The sequence below is a fragment of the Hemicordylus capensis genome, chromosome 4 (assembly GCF_027244095.1).
Source record: "Hemicordylus capensis ecotype Gifberg chromosome 4, rHemCap1.1.pri, whole genome shotgun sequence".
NCBI classification, from domain to species: Eukaryota; Metazoa; Chordata; class Lepidosauria; order Squamata; family Cordylidae; genus Hemicordylus; species Hemicordylus capensis.
The window spans coordinates 88,553,523-88,572,622 of NC_069660.1; the positions used below are offsets into that span (position 1 = coordinate 88,553,523).

Here is a 19,100-nt window from a genome sequence, read left to right on the forward strand (position 1 = left end):
ACCTTTTCAGAGGTCATTTTCCAAACCTCCAAACTGGTCCGGAAGTCCGGCATTTGGACTGTTTCGGCGGCGGCGGGTGGAGTGGGGTGTGACCTTTAAGGGACTGGGAAGGTGCTCTTTCCCCTACCATATTTCCCCCACTGGTGCTGTCTCCAAAACTGCTGGTGTGGGGCAGCAGCATACCTCCTTGCCGCCCCGGTCAGTGTCAAATCAGAAGTGCCCAAAGTGCTTAACTAGCAATCAAAGACACTCAACCATACCCTGGATTCAGCCTTTGGGATGGCTGCTTCTATGTGGAGGACTACATTGGGTACGTATCTAGGAACTTGAAAAACGTTTCTCAAAATTTTGTTTGCACTGCCTCTAGTGCAGGGAGGTTACGATATGGACACTGGGGGTGTCTTAGGAGGAGCTGCAAAGACAGGAAGGTTCTAGAATTAGATGACATAATAAATCTTTAGGTAAGATCAGAAGGTCTCTCCCACATTGTCTAATTTGGCTGTCAGCTATCAGAATCCGGAGAATCTATAAGCATTCCCTGGGGAGGGAGCAGCAGCGATGGAGGCTGGCGGGACTGGGATCAGCAAAAAGGACTGGGGAACAAACAGAGGCAGAAGAAGAAGCGAGGCCAACAGAGGAAGTAGGGAAGGATTCAAAGGCAAGAAAACGCGGAAGGGAAGGAAACAGGAAGAAAGGTGGCAGAAGGTACGAGGGAACGGCTGGGGTGGGAAGGCAAACTGAGGAAGGCAACTGAGGGCAGCTGGCATATTCGGTGTGGGTGGGTGGGGGGATGAAAGAAAGGCTGCAGAAGCAGGAACGAGGGAGCGGCTGGGGCAGAATGTGGGGAACAGCAGGTGGGAATCGGCCGGCAAACTCTGGGTGACTGGGGCCAGTTATCTGCTTTGCAAGCAGGGGGAAATGTGCGAACGGCAGAAAACGCATGCCTGGCCTTCAAATGGGCCCATTTGTTCTGTGCAGGACAGGTACCGCTAATGGGGCTGCCGGTGGCTAAGCTAACAGAAGGAACGAACGAAGATGATGTTGGAGATGGCTAGCAGTAATCGTCTGAGAGGGTCGTGTGAGGGCCGTTAAAACCGTTGAAGCTGTGAGGGTGCGCTGTTAACCTTCTTCCTGCCATTGTTCCCAGCCCCGCCTCCCCCACAGCCACTCTGTCACGCCCCACACCTCAAACCAATGACTACAACAAAAAACCACCACTCCCAGTCACTCCTTCAAAAAGCTTAGGGGGGGGGGGGCAGAGCGAGTGAGAAAGTTGGGTGGAGACAGAGCGAGTGAGTGGGCTGGGGAGAGACAGAGCGGGCGGGCTGGGGAGAGATAGAGCAAGCAAGTGGGCTGGGGAGAGACAGAGTGAGTGGGCTGGGGGGAGACAGAGCGAGCAAGCGGGCTGGGGAGAGACAGAGCGGGCGGGTTGGGGGGAGACAGAGAGTGAGAGAGCTGAGGGGGGAAGCAGAGTGAGCAAATGAGACAGTTGGGGGGGGGGGTGAGAGAGGTGAACACGGTGCAATGCATGGCTACAAAGGGAGGACCAGCCAAAAGAATTCTCCCAACTAAACCCCCAAAAGTAAGTAAACTACCACACAGTCTTCTTGACCACCCATCTCTCCCCCTCACAAAGGTGCCCAGTCAACTCATCAAAAAATGTATGGACCTGCATTCCGTACAATGCTGGGAACTGAGGGCACAACCACCTCCCCTTAAAAAACAAACAAACAAACCCAAAAACCAGGGGACTGTGAGGGCCAGCTGCTGGCAGTTTCCCCCTCAAGCTTGGAACAGACCCCCCCTCAAAAAAATGAGATAGAAACAGGAACAGCTCCACACAGCAACTCTGCCAAGCAGCAGAGACCCACAGATCCCTGTCATCCCACCCCCTAAAAAACCCTGTGTGGGCCAGCATTGACTGCAAAACTAAAACTGGGGACTGTGTAGTCCAGCTGCTGGCAGTCCCCACCACCAACGCCCCCACCCCCAGTCTTCTTGACCACCCATCCAAACAAGACACACCGGAAACTCAAGAAACAACTGAACAAGCAACCAAATTCTCGCAACAAAACTCCAAAAAGTAAGTAAACTACTGCACAGATGCTCTGTGCGGGTTCAGCTAGTTAATATTAAAACAACACCCTGTGATATGCTGACAGCTACAACTAAGGCAAATTTCAACCACCTAATGGCACAGCTGGGAAGTAACTTGCCTAGGGGTTGCCAGTTTGAATCCCCGCTGGTATGTTTCCAAGATTATGGGAAACACCTATATCAGGCAGCAGCAATATAGGAAGATGCTGAAATGTATCATCGCATACTGTGCGGGAGATGGCAATGGTAAACCCCTCCTGTACTCTTCCAAAGAAAACCACATGGCTCTGCGGTCGCCAGGAGTCGACACCGACTTGACAGCACAACTTTACTTTAAGGCAAATATGAGTGTCGTTTCATCCAACAACAACAAAGAATGTGATAGTTGTCACACTGGCTCCAGTCAGGGGCGTAGCTAGGGGAGAGGGGGCCGTGTTCATCCCTCTCTCTGGTGGCCCCCCAGATTGAGGGAGACAGTGAAGAAAATAGGGAGGGATGGAGCTGGAGGGCCCTCAGGAGCTGGAGGCCCGTGTTCTTTGAACCCTTTCACTCAATTATAGCTACGCCCTTGGCTCCAGTGTAAGCAAAGATTTTATTGGCCAAATAGTTGTTCAGCCCTTTTTGGCATCAACAAACTCAGTCAAAGGTCCTTCTTTTAAAACAGCCACGCATGCATTCCTTCTGAAAGATGATACTTCTGATTCCACTAGAACAAGCTCAGACATGGTTCACATGAGAATGTGTATTTAATATTGGAAGATTTTTATTACATAAAGCACATTGAACAACAGGAAGTCAGTTGGAAGCTGGCACAGAGTCTTCTGTAAACACAGGAGAAAGAAAGAATGGAAGCTGTGCAAGAGACTCTGCTGAACTTGTTTTGGTCTTTGCTGCCTGAGAGTTTCTCTCAAGCTTTCTACTTGACAGTTCTTTTAAGCCTTACCTATGTGATCCTGAAAGCCATCCAGTTATATCAGAGGAAACAGAACCTGGTCAAAGTACTCAGAAGTTTTCCAGGACCACCTACCCACTGGTTGTACGGCCATATCAAAATGGTAAGCTGACTGCTGGAGAGTTTGTAAACCTGATACCAAACTAAAGACGAATGATGCATTCTACCTGTGTTTCTTTTTGTTCCCCAGATATAGCAAATAATGTGCTTTTTTTTTTTTTTTTTGGTGAGACTTCTACTAACAGTTTGGGTTTATTTTTAACTCTCCTCACCCCATTGTAGAAGTGTGCAGAACCAGTTTGAATTTATTTTTAAGAAACTATCTAGCTCTATACTGAATTTCCTGACTACAGAACAAACTTAATTTCCACTGGACATTTTTTCTCTATTGCATAAAATGTGTCCAGCATCATATCAGAATAGATTCTGGTTATGGGAAGGATTTCAATCTGTGCAGCTATATGACCAAGGCTGCTTTGTTTGAGAAACTATCAGAAAATGGGCATTTATTCAAGATTCTGATGTGCTTTGCAGAACCAGCACAATAATCTTTGCTCCCTTTTAAAACAACATGAAACTTCTATTTAAAAGATACACTAAAAGATAAATGTTTGAAAAATCTCCTTGTCCTTTTGAAAGAGGAAAGAAAGGAAACGGTGAGAATGGAGGTAGATTCAGAGGGCTATTTCTTTTCTCCTCATGCAATGACTTTTGCACGGGATATATGAAAATGGAAGCAAGTTTTTCCTGTTTGTCAAAAGCATGGTTATTACACATTAGACCTCCAGACCCAGAAGGTTGTTGCAGATTCAGTTGTAAAGTGATTTCAAAAGGTATGCTATGTGTCAAAACTCTGGTTTTGTGATGTAACTAGGGCATGCATTACTCTGGCAGGTAGGCTGGCTTCCTCCAGAAATTGGCCCTCACCGCTACCATTGCCCAAGCCTTTTCCATTCATTATTGGAGCATATTTTCTTTTAAAGCAACTTTTAAGAAGAATGAGGTATTGTAAACCCACCAGTTCCCCACAGCACCTTGCTGATTTACTCTGCTGACTTAGTGGAGATGAAGGGGTAGTCCCCTGCAAATTGAGCAAAAAGACATCTTTTAAAGTGTAAGTAAGTACATTTATTATTATTGTCCAAGAACAGAAAACAGCAACTGATGCAACAACCAAGAAAATACAGAGTTATAAAGCTGTTACTTCTTACTATAAAACTATCTTAATAATTAACTCATTACAGTACACATCAGATTTGAAAAACAGCACAGTTCTTAGGAAATTATGTAACAGGTTTGGCCATCTGTTTTCTAATAAAGCAACTCTGGAGCAAAATTTTGCAACATTAAAAGTGATATCAGTATACTTATACAGTATTCTTATACTGTAATAAGAATCTGAGATAAGGGAGGTGACCTTTTAAAGTGGTGATCTCTTATATTTAGCAAGAAGAGAGCAACTGGTCTTAGCTAGCCCAGCAGAGCATCCCTTCGGTGGTTGTTGCTGGTGTCTACCATATATATTTGAGAACTTTTGATGAAGAACAGTATATAACTTTTCATAGCAGTAGTAGCAGTAGCATTACTGACTTTGCAAATCCAAGCTCCTTCAAATCTCATTACCTTCATGATTGCACCACTGACATCATCCCTTGTCAGAGTAATTGGTATGTGTAAAGTTTAATGGATGCACAGTTGCAGACAGACAAATTAACTTCCTGTTTTTTGAAAGGGGGCACCCACATTAGGATACTATGCTCCCATAGAAGGAAGTATGTTTTGTATGACAATATATACAGATTAGTGCCAGGGCAGTGAGGAAAATAAGGGGCAAATTGAAATGAAAGAGAGCACAGCAATTACATTATGGGATAATTTAGTTTAGTACTGATATTAAAAGATGATGGGTTATAATCAATCAATCAATCATTCAATTAAACTAACTAACCACCTAGCACCTATATCTCAAGGTGGAGTAGAACAATTTAATATATTAGCTTATATCTTAGTTAGTCAGTCCTATTGGGGTCTCAAAGCAGCTTAAAACAAGGAACTATTGGTACAATAAAAAGTCCTGTGGTAAGCTTAATAACTAACAAATTAACACACACACACACACACACACTTACATACAAACATGCATAAAATACAATACACGGGGGAGGGGAGGGGGTGTTACTACAAAGTTACGTCAGAAAGCCCACTTGATAGGTTGAGGCTCTTTCCTGTGGGGAGCACACCAGAAAATAAGATCCAGAAAAGGAGTGGCCACCTTTTGACATCGCACCAAACCAGAGGCAACAACCATGCTAGAGGTTTAGGTTCATGGTTGTCTGAATATGGGAACCTGCAGTTCTTTCAAAAATGTGATCTGAGGTTTTCAACTCCAAATATGAATTGGAATCTTTGGTTCCACTTGAGTTTTGCCACTGAAACCTCAGGTCAGAAAGTGGTACCATGCCACCCAACTGCTACCACTGTGTAAAACTGGGGTTGAGGGTAGGAAGCTCCTCCCTCTCTCCTTCTTCGATTGGCTGCCATGGCTTTCCTTCATGCAAAGCAGGAAGCCCAAACACACAGCCAGTTCCTTCCCACCTTACAGTCTCCCAGTAGATTGGCATAATGAGGGAGTGAGGCGGGGGAAGGTGGCCAGTAAGTGATCCATTCTCTTTTGCAAGGCACTCTTGGTTGGTTTTCAAGATCACAGTGAAATTGACACTGCGCTGAGCAAGTTGTGCTCAAGTCTCTTAAGCTTTCATTTTCTGTCAGGAAAAATACTTGTCAGACCAGGTAGGTCCTATTGGCACCAAACAAGTGATTTATGCCACCACTCTTATACCTTGTTTTCGTTTAGGACATTTGGAGCAGAAAAAAAGCTACACAGTGAGATTCCCAGTAGTCATTTTACTAACTCTTTTAATCATGGTCAGGAACAGCATAACAGAAGGCTGAACTGTAAACATTTAACTCAATGTGCAGAATCTAAAGAATGTAATCAGTCAGTGGAAGCAAATATTGCTTCTGAGAGCACTTTGGAGGAAAGGAATCATAAGTAAATAAGAAATCTCATCTAACTTATGGTAAACATCAAGAGTGGCAAAAGCAGCACATCAAGAACTACTTAAGAACTCCACAATTATTTTACACCTATGGTACATTCCAGAAGTATCAACTTGACCTTGAATGTGATATTTGCTGAATAATTTCTGAAAATGTTGGATGTTTCTAGGAGCAAGCATGCGAGGCAAATGCATTTTCAGTGATGTGGCAATCTGCCACTTCAGAGTGGCAGAAGCACCTTTTAACATGGTGATTCTCTTTATTTAGCAGGGGGAGAGTAACTAGCTCTATCCACCCCCAGTACAGTACCTCCAGTGACTTGCTGGTGTCTATCTTATGTTTCTTTTTGGATTGTGAGCCCTTTGGGGACAGCGATCCATCTTATTTATTATTTCCCTGTGTAAACTACCCTGAGCCATTTTTGGAAGGGCTATATAGAAATCGAATGAAATAATAATAATAATAGTAATAATAATAATAATAAATAAAATCTGGAATGTTATTAACAAGCCTTCATAAACAACTATCAAAACAATTCAATTACATTTTGCAAGGAGGTGATATTGAACAATGGCTAACAACTGGGAAAACTCATCTTATAATGAAAGACCCAGCAAAAGGTGCAGTTCCAAGTAATTATAGACCGATCACCTGCCTGTCAACCATGTTCATATTATTAACTGGAATAATAGCAGATGAAGTAATGCAAAGCTTATTAACTAACAAACAGCTTCCAGTTGAACAGAAAGGAAATTGCCTGAACACCAGAGGCACAAAAGACCAGCTGCTGATTGACAAAATGATTTTAGAAAATTGCAAGAGAAGAAAAACCAATCTAAGTGTTGCATGGATTGACTACAAGAAAGCCTTCGACTCATTGCTTCACACATGGATACTAAAATGTTTAGAAACAACTGGTGTCAGCAAAAACATTCAGATATTTATTTTTAAAAAAGCAATGAGCATGTGGAGTACACAGCTAACAATCAATGGCGAGACACTTGGGACAGGTTAGCATTAGAAGAGGTATTTTCCAAGGGGACTCACTATCCCCTCTGTTGTTTGTAATAGCCATGAATCTCTCATATTTGGGCTGACTTAAATTCAAACTCCACAGTTGTTACAGAGTCTGATGCTGCTCCCCTTAGGTGATGACCCAGGATCAGTTTCAGTTCATGACCCCTGAGGATGTGGACAAGTTGCTTGGAGTGTTGCATCCTACCACATGCATAGGAACATAGGAACATAGGAAGCTGCCATATACTGAATCAGACCATTGGTCTATCTAGCTCAGTATTGTCTTCACAGTAGTGATGTGCATGGTCCGGAGCAGTCCGGACCAGCACCAAAGGGGAGACTATCTTTTAGGGCGGGGAGGGCTTGTTTACCCCTCCCGCGCCTCTTTGCCCCCGCCAGTGGCCGTAATTTACTGTAAAATTGGGGCGCTGGAAACCAGCCGCCCCCGCTTCCGCCGCCCCCCCCGCGAGCAAATTAGAGGGGGAAAAGGCTACTGCCTACAAGGAAGGGCTACTGCCGCCCTGCCGCCGCCACCCGCCACCCCCCCACGAGTGCTCACCAAGTTAGAAGACTTTAGAGAGGAGCTCGCGAACAGAGCTCCTCTCTTATCGAAGCCTCCGGCCCAACTGGGGCCTTGGGCGCGTGCGCACGCGCGCTAGAGCTCTTCTTCCACTAGAGCTTTTGCCGGAGGCCCAGTCTACCCGGCTTCCTCCCGGCGGGTAGACCGGGCCTCCGGCAAAAGCTCTAGTGGAAGAAGAGCTCTAGCGCGCGTGCGCACGCGCCCAAGGCCCCAGTTGGGCCGGAGGCTTCGATAAGAGAGGAGCTCTGTTCGCGAGCTCCTCTCTAAAGTCTTCTAACTTGGTGAGCACTCGTGGGGGGGTGGCGGGGTGGCGGCGGCAGGGCGGCAGTAGCCCTTCCTTGTAGGCAGTAGCCTTTTTCCCCTCTAATTTGCTCGCGGGGGGGGGGGCGGCGGAAGCGGCGGCGGCTGGGGCGGCTGGTTTCCAGCGCCCCAATTTTACAGTAAATTACGGCCACTGGCGGGGCAAAGAGGCGCGGGAGGGGTAAACAAGCCCTCCCCACCCTTAAAGCAATACCCCCCCCACCCGGACCGGACCAACCAGGGCAGAACCGGTCCGGCAGTTCGGCCATTCTATAGAATGGCCGCCGGACCGGTTCGGACACACGCCTACTTCACAGACTGGCAGTGGCTTCTCCAAGGTTGCAGGCAGGAATCTCTCTCAGCCCTATCTTGGAGAAGCCAGGGAGGGAACTTGAAACCTGTTCTTCCCAGAGCGGCTCCATCCCCTGAGGGGAATATCTTCCAGTGCTTACACTTCTAGTCTCCCTTTCATATGCAACCAGGGTGGACCCTGCTTAGCTAAGGGGAAAAGTCATGCTTGCTACCATAAGATCAGCTCTCCTCTCCCTGTTGATCTTTATGTTGTTATAAAATCTGGCAAGGAAGCTGTTGTAGAGGGCCTGGTGGAGATCATAAATGCTTCTCTGAGGGAGGACAGGATGCCTCCTTATCTTAAGGAGGCAGTCATTAGACCGCTTTTGAAGAAGCCTACCTTGGATCCCTCAGAGTTAAGCAATTACAGGCCTGTCTCCAATCTTCCATGGCTGGGCAAGGTGATTAAGAAGGTGGTGGTCTCCCAGCTCCAGGCAGCTTTAGAGGAAACTGATCATCTAGACACATTTCAAACTGGCTTTAGGGTGGGCTGTGGGGTGGAGACAACCTTGGTCGGCCTGATGGATGATCTTCAATTGGGAATTGTCAGTTTGAGTGTGACTCTGTTGGTCCTTTTAGCTCTCTTGGCAGCTTTCGATACTATTGACCATAGTATCCTTCTGGAACGTCTGAGGGGACTGGGGTGGGAGGAACTGCTTTGCAGTGGTTCCACTCCTACCTCACGGACAGATTCCAGATGGTGTCTCTTGGAGACTGTTGTTCTTCAAAATCTGAACTTTTGTATGGTGTCCCTCAGGGCTACATATTGTCTCCGATGTTGTTTAACATCTTCATGAAACCACTGGGAGAGATCATCAGGAGATTTGGTGCAGGGTGTTATCAGTATGCTGATATTCTAAATATACTATTTCTGCATGTCAACATCATCAGGAGAAGGCATGCCCTCCCTAAACACCTGCCTGGGGGCAGTAATGGGCTGGATAAGGGATAACAAACGGAGGCTGAATCCAGATAAGACGGAGGTACTTATTGTGTGGCATCGGAACTCAGGAGACTATTTTGATCTGACGGTTCTGGATATGGTCACACTCCCCCAGAAGGAACTGGCACACAGTCTGGGGTGCTTCTGGATCTGAACCTCTCCTTGGTATCCCAGGTTGAGGCAGTAGCCAGAGGTGCTTTTTATCAGCTCTGGCTGATATGCCAGCTGCGTCCGTTTCTTGAGATGAACGACCTCAAAACGGTAGTACATATGCTGGTATCCTCTAGGCTGAATTACTGTAATGCGTTCTATGTGGGGCTGCCTTTGTATGTAGTCTGGAAACTGCAGTTGGTTTAGAATGCAGCAGCCAGGTTGGTCTCTGGATCATCTAGGAGAGACCATATGACTCCTGTGTTGAAAGAACTACACTTGCTGCCAATATGTTTCCGGGCAAACTACAAGGTACTGGTTATTACCTATAAAGCCCTAAACAGCTTAGGCTCTGGATATTTAAGAGAACGTCTTCTTCACCATGAGCCCCACCGCCTGTTAAGATCATCTAGAGAGGTTTGTCTGTGGGTGCTGCCAACACGCCTGGTAGCTACTCGGGAACAGGCCTTCTCCGTTGCAGCCCCTAGACTTTGGAATGCTCTGCCTGTTGAGATAAGAGCCTCTCCATCTCTGGCAACTTCTTAAAAGGCACTGAAGAAGCATTTTTTCACCCTGGCTTTTAATTAGATCTATGGTTCTAATTTTTTAAAAAATAAATACCGGGTTTTAAATGTGTTAGAATTTTTAATGTTTTAAATGATTAAAATTGTTAAGTGATTAGACTTTTAAAATTATTTTAATTGTAAACTGCCCAGAGATGCAAGTTTTTGGTGGTATAGAAATGTAATTAGTAAATGAATAATAATAAATCACAAAGCACTTGTCTAATGAGCAGAATTGCTCTTGCACAAGAAGAGTGCTTAGTTGGAGATTTGCAAAATTGCACTCTTGCTCAAAACCTCCCTTTAAAACGAATGTTGCGTGCCACATGTCACACAACTGTTGTGCAAGTGCACATGCTTATGGTAGCACAACAGTAGTCTGGAATGCAAGCTCCAGATTTGGCACATGTAGCTAGCACCACAGAAGTGTTTCATTAGTCAGGATGTTAGCCACCCTGTAACTCCCTCCTGCATGATCTTTGCCTGGGACAACTTCTGTTATCTTTTATCCTCTAGGTGAGTCTTCTTTACTTTACTTAAGTCTTTGGGGGCATGTTGTGATGAGAGGGGGGCCATGTTTGATATGTTAGTGGACAAGGTCATTCACACTAACGAAAACAATGGTGCAGGGGGAGGGCTGGTGGGGAGGCAGGCTCCTGCCTGTCTCTCCGCACACAATCAAATTAAGTTCGAAGGCTCTGCCATTTGTGTGGCACATGGGCAGCACTGCAACGAGCAGCAGAGCAGGGAGCACAATCAAATTAAGTTCGAAGGCTCTGCCATTTGTGTGGCACATGGGCAGCGCTGCAACGAGCAGCAGAGCAGGGAGCACAATCAAATTACGTTCGAAGGCTCTGCCATTTGTGTGGCATATGGGCAGCGCTGCAACGAGCAGCAGAGCAGGGAGCTGGAGGAGGAAGTCCTCCAGCATCCCTCAATGCTCTGCTCCTGGAGCACAGTGTATTGAAGGATTCCCCCTCAGCTGGGCACTCTTGCCACCTGGCTCTGTAGGTGCTTGGGCTGCCTGCAGCCCATGCACACACATGACTGGGTTCTTCTTCTTCTTCTTCTTCTTCTTCTTCTTCTTCTTCTTCTTCTTCTTATTATTATTATTATTATTATTTCGATTTCTATACCGCCCTTCCAAAAATAGCTCAGGGTGGTTTACACTGAGAAATAATAAATAAATAAGATGGCTCCCTGTCCCCAAAGGGCTCACATTCTAAAACGAAACACAAGATAGACACCAGCAACAGTCACTGGAGGTACTGTGCTGGGGTTGGATAGGGCCAGTTACTCTCCCCCTGCGAAATAAAGAGAATCACCATGGTAAAAGGTGCCTCTTTGCCCAGTTAGCAGGGGCTACCTAGAAGGCTACACTTGTGCCCATCTACCTAGGTAATAGCCCAAGATAAAACCTTGGGCTTTCTGGTGGGACAATGCCGGGATCAGCCATAACGCAAGACCAGGTAGGGCTGCTTATGTGGATAGCCTTAATGTTTCTTTAAAGTTGTTATTTACACCTTTTGTTATTTCCTTAGTGCTATGGTTCATAGTACATAGTAGATCTTTCACTATCTTCTGGACTAGTAACATAGTTGTATAGGCAAGGGCAGTTTAACAGAGACACTCAGACTAGCTTCTTGAATACAAATAATAAGATAAAGGTTTATTGATTAAAGATTCTGAGGATGTTTTCATTCACTACTAGTATAGTAGGGACATATGCTTACTCTGTTACATAGGATTCTTTTCCAGTACAGCTCTTGTTTACAGTTCTTACACAGTTCTCATATGGGTCAATCTTGAACCTGCTGCTTCATAGAACCTCCTTTGTATATTTATTTATTTACTTAGAATCTATCCATGTTCTTTTTTTGTAATCAGTAACTTTCTAGGCTGTCTACTCACTACAAGGTTCATACCCCTAAGTGAACTCTCTTCACTCCTCTCCTGCCCAATGGTTTTTTAAAAGCTCTCACATTTTACCAGCAAGGGTTGTTACTGTTGTTATTAATAATAAAAATATTTATATCCTGCCCCTCCAGTACAATACTGCTTGGAGTGACTCACAACAATAAAGGTAATATAAAATTTAACACAATAAAACACAAAGTAGAATAAAAACAATTAAAACATACACAATTAAAATTAAAAGCCACTGGGCTATAATAAAACAAATTAAAAGCCTCACTGAACAAGTGGCTTTTAAGATCTTAAAACAACAACAACCCTAAGGGAGGTAGGACAGGGTTCCAGGGACCCACATCCACTGAAGGGCTCACCTGACTTGGCCAACCTTTGAAGTATCCACTATTGCCCATTGCCCACTCATAAACTTTCTTATTGGGCCCTGGCTCACTGGTTGATGGTGGGTGATCTGTGGCAGCCAGGGGCATAGCTAGGGGAGAAGGAGCCCGTGTTCACCCCTCTCTCTGATGGCCTCTTGAAGTGAGGGAAATAATGAAGAAAATAGGATGGGATGGAGTTCGGGGGCTCTCAGGAGCTGGAGGGCCTGGGTTCTTTGAACCAATCTGCTCTATTATAGCTACACCCCTGGTGGCAGCAGCCACAGGTGATCCTCTCAGCAGCAAGGCTATTTTGAAATGTCCATGCGCCATCCCCCAACACAAGGGTTGGAGCATGGAGAATTTAAAGTGGCACCACTGCTGGAAAGAGCATCTGCTCCTCCTGCCTACCACTGCCTGCTAAACCATGGCCCTGCGGTGAGGCTTAACAGGCAGGCATGAGCAGCAGCTGACACTGCTTCTTCTTCTGTGCTGGAGGAGCATCCGTCTATCCCCCCTCCCACCATGGCGCCTGGTCAAGGTAAATGAGGAGTGAACAGAGAACATCCATCCACTCTCATTTTTACTTTCCCAGACAACAGGCACCCTTGGGGTACAATGAGTGCATGCCCATGTCAAGCAGAGGAGAGGGCCAAGCATGCCATGGTGTGCCCTAGGTCCACCAGGATCCTGGTGCCACTTGAAGGGAGGTTCAGTCCCTCCTGGCATACATAACAAAGGCTGGTATCAAGAATAAACCATACATATTGAAAAAATTATGATAGGAGATGTTTTGATGTTTCTAATGTATTTCAAAGCTCCCTAATGGCACAGTGCGGAAATGCTTGACTAACAAGCAGAAGGTTGCCGGTTCGCATTCCTGCTGGTACTATATCGGGCAGCAGTGATACAGGAAGATGCTGAAAGGCATCATCTCATACTTCGCAGGAGGAGGCAATTGTAAACCCCTCCTGTATTCTACCAAAAGAAAACCACAGGGCTCTGTGGGCGCCAGGGCGCTTTCCAGACTAGACCCTGTAACGGGGTCAGAACGCATCTCGGAAGTGTGTGTCCACACTTCCTGTGTCCTGACACCACAGTCCCTACGCAGACAGCAGGGTGCCGTTCACATTTCCAATGCCTTGTTTTGAATTTAATCGCTGCAAAATGGAGCTACAACAACGTACATCCAGCATGGAAAAGTTGCTGTTTTGTCGGGTTGTTAGTTGCTGCATGACTGCTCCCCCTGCTGTTTCTGTTCTGAATGCAACTTGCCTGAATGGAGGCATTTTGCTGCTAATGAGAAGGTAGTCTGGAAAGCGCTGTCAAGTCGAAATCAACTTGACGGCACACTTTATTTTTAATGTATTTCAATCAGAAACATGTAGTTTTCAGATTGGAGAGTTTCATGAGGATACTTAAATGCAGGCTTATTTGTGTGCTACATCAGGTCATGGGAGGAGAGCTGGTCATGTGGTAGTAGGCATGAATTGTACCCTTTGCTGAGCAGGGTCCACCTTGGTTTGCATTTGAATGGGTGACATGTGTGAGCACTGTAAGATATTCCCCTCAGGGGATGGGGCTGCTCTGGGGAAGATAATTTGCATGCTTCCATGCAGAAGGTTCCAAGTCCCCTCCCTGGCATCTACAAGATAGGACTGAGAGAGACTCCTGCCTGCAACCTTGGAGAAGCTGCTGCCAGTCTGAGTAGACAATACTGAGCTAGATTGGCCAATGGTCTGTTTCAGTATAAGGCAGTTTCCTATATTCCTGTGTTCCTAGGCTTTGTGCATGAGAGCCTGAGCTCTTATCAATCAGGTTTTTTGATAAGATGAAGCCAGTGCGGAATAGAAAAAGAGCAGACAGGTTAAACGAGACTGTGGCTTCATTGTTGATTCAAGTGGGCAAGGAATGCTAAAATCTTTCTGTTTAAACATAGAGGTCATTCACACAATTTAAAACTGTGTTCTACCCAGGTTTGGGAGCTGTGTGTCCTCCCAATTTTTGATTGTATGGAAGCAAGGTAGGAGAAAAAGCTACCCAGGTTTTCCTCTAACCTTGCTTCCACACAATGAAAAATTGGGAGTACACATAGTTCCCAAACCTGGGTAGAACACAGTTTTTGAGTGTGTAAATGACCTCATAGTCTTGCTTAAACCCAATAATAATTGCTAAACATATGAACTTGCTGACTGATGGATAGGCAAACACAATGGCAGTGATGTAAACTGATCTTTAACAAATGTCATGCAGCTGAACGCTGAGGAAGAGCTTCCCAACATTGCAGCATGGGCAGAAAAATATCCACATTGCCATCCACTGTGGTATGGAGGATTCTTAGTCTACCTGAACGTCAACCACCCTGAATATGCAAAGACTGTATATAGCAGAGGCGGTAAGAAATTTGTATTTTATGTCCCTCTAAAGAAAAGTGGATATTAATATGTTAGAGAGGCTATCAGAATTATTCATGCATTTATCTCTGAGCAATTATTTGTGGTGCTATTTGATGTTATTGAGAGTTTACCTTCAAATTTGCTTTATTTATCCAGTATTTCAGATACATGTTAAAGATTGGAAAGCAAAGACAAACCATGTTCACTTCAACATCTCAGAAACATTCTGAATCTTTAATTTTCAGAAGTAAAATAAACAAACAAACAAAAAAAAGATTATCATTCTTAAGCAGAGATGTGTTTGAAGGAGGCATCTTTGACAATGTAAAGGTGAAAAATGCCAAGGGTCAGAAACAACTTAGGAAGCAAGCAAACAGAAACAGATATTGCGATTCAGTTTTCATGAATGCCAACTTCAGGACTAAAATTGCTTAGTGCCTGCCTAGTATCATGATCTCAGTCTTGAGTGACAGCTCAGACTCAAACACAAAGGAAGAGCAGCTGCCTTGGTTAGGAAGGCCAACAGCTGCTGCTGCTGCTGCAGAGATGCTGGTCCAGGATCCTGATACTGAGCCTGAGTCTGTCAGCTGGGAGAACCTTGAACCAGAAACCCTGAATCAGGACCACCAGCACCCCGGATCTGATTTTTCTGAGGAATCAGCTCCCACTGCATCAGGGCTTTTACGACCCCAGTGTAAGCTCACCATCACCACCAATACACTAAGGGGGCAATAACAGAGAAGCAGCAGAGCTTTATATCGTGTTTTGCATAGGACGAGGGTCTTTAGTCTGAGGAATCACTCAGGAGGAGACATCACGCAGCAGCCCAGCGACACAGGGGCCCATTGAGCATGCATGGCGGCCTCCAAAATGGCCACACTGAGGGGGGAAAGGCCCAGGATGGGCTGAGGAATGCCCAAACTGGGTAATTTTTAACAAAAGGAAGGCTGGCAGGGGGAGGGGGAGCTTCCACAGCCCCTCTCCAGCAGCGTTGGAGAAGCCCCCTGGAAGAGGTAACTACTAAAATAATAATATACTAGCTGGGCTGGGCACAGATCATCCTTGCCTCTACTGGCCCGCTTCTCCCCCCCCCATGCCCGCTTCTCCCCCCCCGTGCTTTCTGGCGGGCCGCCCACCCGGAAAGCTGGCCCGCCACCTTCTCTCATCCGCCCACCCGCTAATTCCCAGTGGCCGGGACAGCCCACAAGCATCCAGCCCACCACCGCCTGCTGCTCCTGGTGGCTGGGCCGGGTCGCCACCACCTGCTCCCATCTGCCAGCTGCCCACTGGCAGGAGCAGCCCGGTTCTTCTGCCCTCTGCCTGGGACTTTCTGGAGAGCCGGCCCAACACTTCCTCCCACCCACCAATTCCTGGTTAGTGATGTGCCCGGACTGGTCCAGAGGCCATTCTACAGGTAAGTAAACCCTCCCTTGCCCTTAAGGAATCCCCCACCTCAGTGCCAGACCGCAGCTCCGTGGTTCCATGCACACCCCTATTCCTGGTAGCTGGGCCGGCCCGCCACTGCCTCCTGCTCCCAGCAGCCAGGCCAGGCCAGGCCACCACCTGCTCCCACTGGTCAGCTGGCCACCTGCTGGAGGGAGCAACCCTCTTCTTCTGCCCTCCTGCCTGACGCTTTTTGGCTGGTGGGCCGGCCAGAGTGCCGGCCCACCTCCTCCTCCCACCCACCCGCCAATTCCTGCTGGCCAGTCCAGCCCACCACTGCCTCCTGCTCTCGACGACTGGCCTGGCCCACCACTGCAGCCTCCTCGTCCCAATTTTTGTCCCTGTCTCTAGTCCGGTAGCTGCTTGCAAACTCTTGCGAGAGCTGCCACGCATGGGATTAGTGATGGGTACACCTAGGAGAAATAATAAATAATATATATATTTTTAAATGTTTAAATGCTCCTGACCCCACCCCCAATGATTGGCAGGGGTGGGGCGGTTTCGGTCTGGGGATGAGCTGAACCGGGGGTGGTTTGGCTCAACCCCAAGCCTTTGACCTGAAATGGTTCAATGTTGCACCAGTTTGCTGTTAAACCAGTTTGCAAATCCTTAGTAGTTAAACCTCGGGGGCGGGGTGGGAAGAACTACAAATCCCAGAACCACCTGTGCCTTGCAGGGACCTAAGAAGGAGATTTAGAGTACAAAACAAGTCTTTTAAATCTGTAATGGATGGTACAGGTAGGACAAGGGGAGAATAAATGAACTGTAGCTGTGGCTCATTCCTGCTCTCCACCCCCTGCCCTGGCTGCCTCACTTTGACTTGTCTTGCCTCCCGCCATATTAACTCTAAGTGCATGCACTGATTATTCAAATGGTTGGGGAACCAGGTGAATAACCAGTCTGTGTGCCAAGTGTTTTAATATAAAAGTGATCCCATCTGGGCAAGATGTAAAACAAAGATGGGTAGCCATTTGTTTTCCCCACCCTTTCTTTCTTTCTTTCTTTCTTTATGACATACCTACCTATCGGTGGCAGCCTACCAAACAGTGCAGTCCCCAATCTAAATGCCTTAGGTTAAGGCCACGGTGGCATGAGGCAAAAAAGTGAGGGAGCTGGGATGTGGCAAGAAGTGAGAATGAGCCACAGTTGTGACTCATTTTCAGTGCCCCTCCGCCCAATTTTTAGGTGGCCAGATGGAGCTGCAGGGTTGCTTTGGTCTGGCATAATGGTAAAGTGGCCAGATGGAAAAGAGGACAGGGCTCCTAAATCCTTAATAATTGTATAGAAGAGAGAATTTCAGCATGTGCAGCTTGTCGTGCAGAAGAAAGAAAAGTCGCACCTGCTGAAATGCCTGTGTTTGTGCATATACTAAAGGTGCAGGAGCCATCTGGACAGCCTGTTATTATGCCAGGCCAAAGCAACTCTGCAGCTAGGACACGTATGCAATGGGGGTGTGATGATGCTTTCGTTCTCTTCCACAGATAATGGTTTTATTAGGCAGTCAGGCTCCGCTCCTTTGGGAGACTGAGCACAGCAGTAGTTCCCAACCCTAGTATTGTGCGACTATGTCAGCAGTCAGAAACCTGGCAAATGTTTTTGTGAGGGTGGTTTGTTTGGCTGACGAAGAAACTGGCTCAAACATGGCTTAGGAATATGATGAGGTGTGAGGCCTGCAAAAAAGGACAAAGGGGACAAATAACCGAGGAAGGGCAGAACCAAGAATAACTGGTCAAAAAAGGGCTTCAGACTGATGTCAGAAAGAGTCGATAGCATAGGGTGTATGTTTCAGGTGACCAAAAACAGCACAAATGATGGGCCAGGGAGGATGGCTGAATTTCACGAAATGATTTTGATGAACCTCTTTGGAGTACACATCTAAAGGAAAACTGATCCAGTTTAAATTGGTCATGCCTAAGTCCCATTAAAATCCCATTGAATACATTTGGAATTAATTAGCTTCAGCAAAACATAATTTTAGACCATATATAATTTAGTTCTCTTGTCTCACTACATAAAATTTGGTGCATTCTGTTGTGCAGATAAATCTCTTGAAAATGTAGGCTTCCCTTTTTTATTTCAGCTCACATTTGCAAAGATATGATTTGTAGACTGTATCTTTGCATATAATGAGATCATGAGAGAGGACATTAAGTTGGTATCAGTTCCTCACACTAAGACAGCAGAAAACATTTTAGAACCTTAAGTATTTAAAGTTTGTTTTCACAAATGCTTTATTTCATTTTATGCTAACACTATTCCACCCCTTCTATTTACCGAATTCTATTTTCAGATCCTAAATCTAGTGTAACATACGACTTCTTAATTCCTTGGATTGGTATGTATTTTCTTCATTGTTATTATTATTTACTTATTGTATGTACAATTACATTTTTACATTGAAAATTTACATCGAAATATATAATTTTAGAATTGGAAGGGATCCTGGAGGTCTTTTAGTCCTACCCCCGACTCAGAGCAGAAATTTAAGACAGTACTACAGTTAGGCGTGTGCACGAACCAAAAATCATGGTTTGGCTCAAATTTGAATCGAATTTGAGCCAAACTGTATGCTGCCGAACTGGTTTGGTCAAACTAGCTGGCTGAGAGAGGTTAAAAGGTCCTTACCTGGCTGGTGTGGCTGCTGGTAGCACCACTTGTCCCCTGGCATGGCCCAAAGTGTGCACGAGGCTCCGTTTATGCAGTGTGGGCGGCTTGGTAAACGGACCTTCATACATGCTTGGGGCTGCACCAGGGGATGTGAGTTGTGGTGGTGGCAGCTGTGCCAGCCAGGTAAGGACCCTTTTACCTTTCTCGCTGTTCGCCCAGCCTCTCCTTTGCTGCTGAACTAGTTTTCCCAAACTGGGTTTGGTCTGGCCTGGTCCAAACCAGCCCGGTTTGAGCCAAACCAGTTTGTCGGCACGGCAAACAGTTTGTGCACACTCCTAACTACAGCTACATAC

The 19,100-nt window shown here is 46.1% G+C and overlaps 1 protein-coding gene across 4 annotated transcripts in view; it reads left to right on the plus strand.

The window, feature by feature from the left end:
* The first annotated feature begins 499 nt into the window (after positions 1-499).
* Positions 500-19,100, plus strand: part of LOC128323812 (cytochrome P450 4B1-like) — a 53,098-nt gene continuing 34,497 nt past the window's right edge. For 2 of the 4 annotated variants that reach the window (XM_053247619.1, XM_053247622.1), the window contains exons 1-3: positions 2,844-3,152; positions 14,555-14,696; positions 18,431-18,475. In XM_053247619.1, the coding sequence (XP_053103594.1) occupies positions 2,943-3,152; positions 14,555-14,696; positions 18,431-18,475 (397 nt within the window). In that variant the 5' untranslated portion in view covers positions 2,844-2,942. Of the gene's footprint in view, positions 706-1,462; positions 1,583-2,843; positions 3,153-14,554; positions 14,697-18,430; positions 18,476-19,100 lie in introns of those variants that run through there. The other 2 variants (XM_053247620.1, XM_053247621.1) reach the window with 2 other exon arrangements.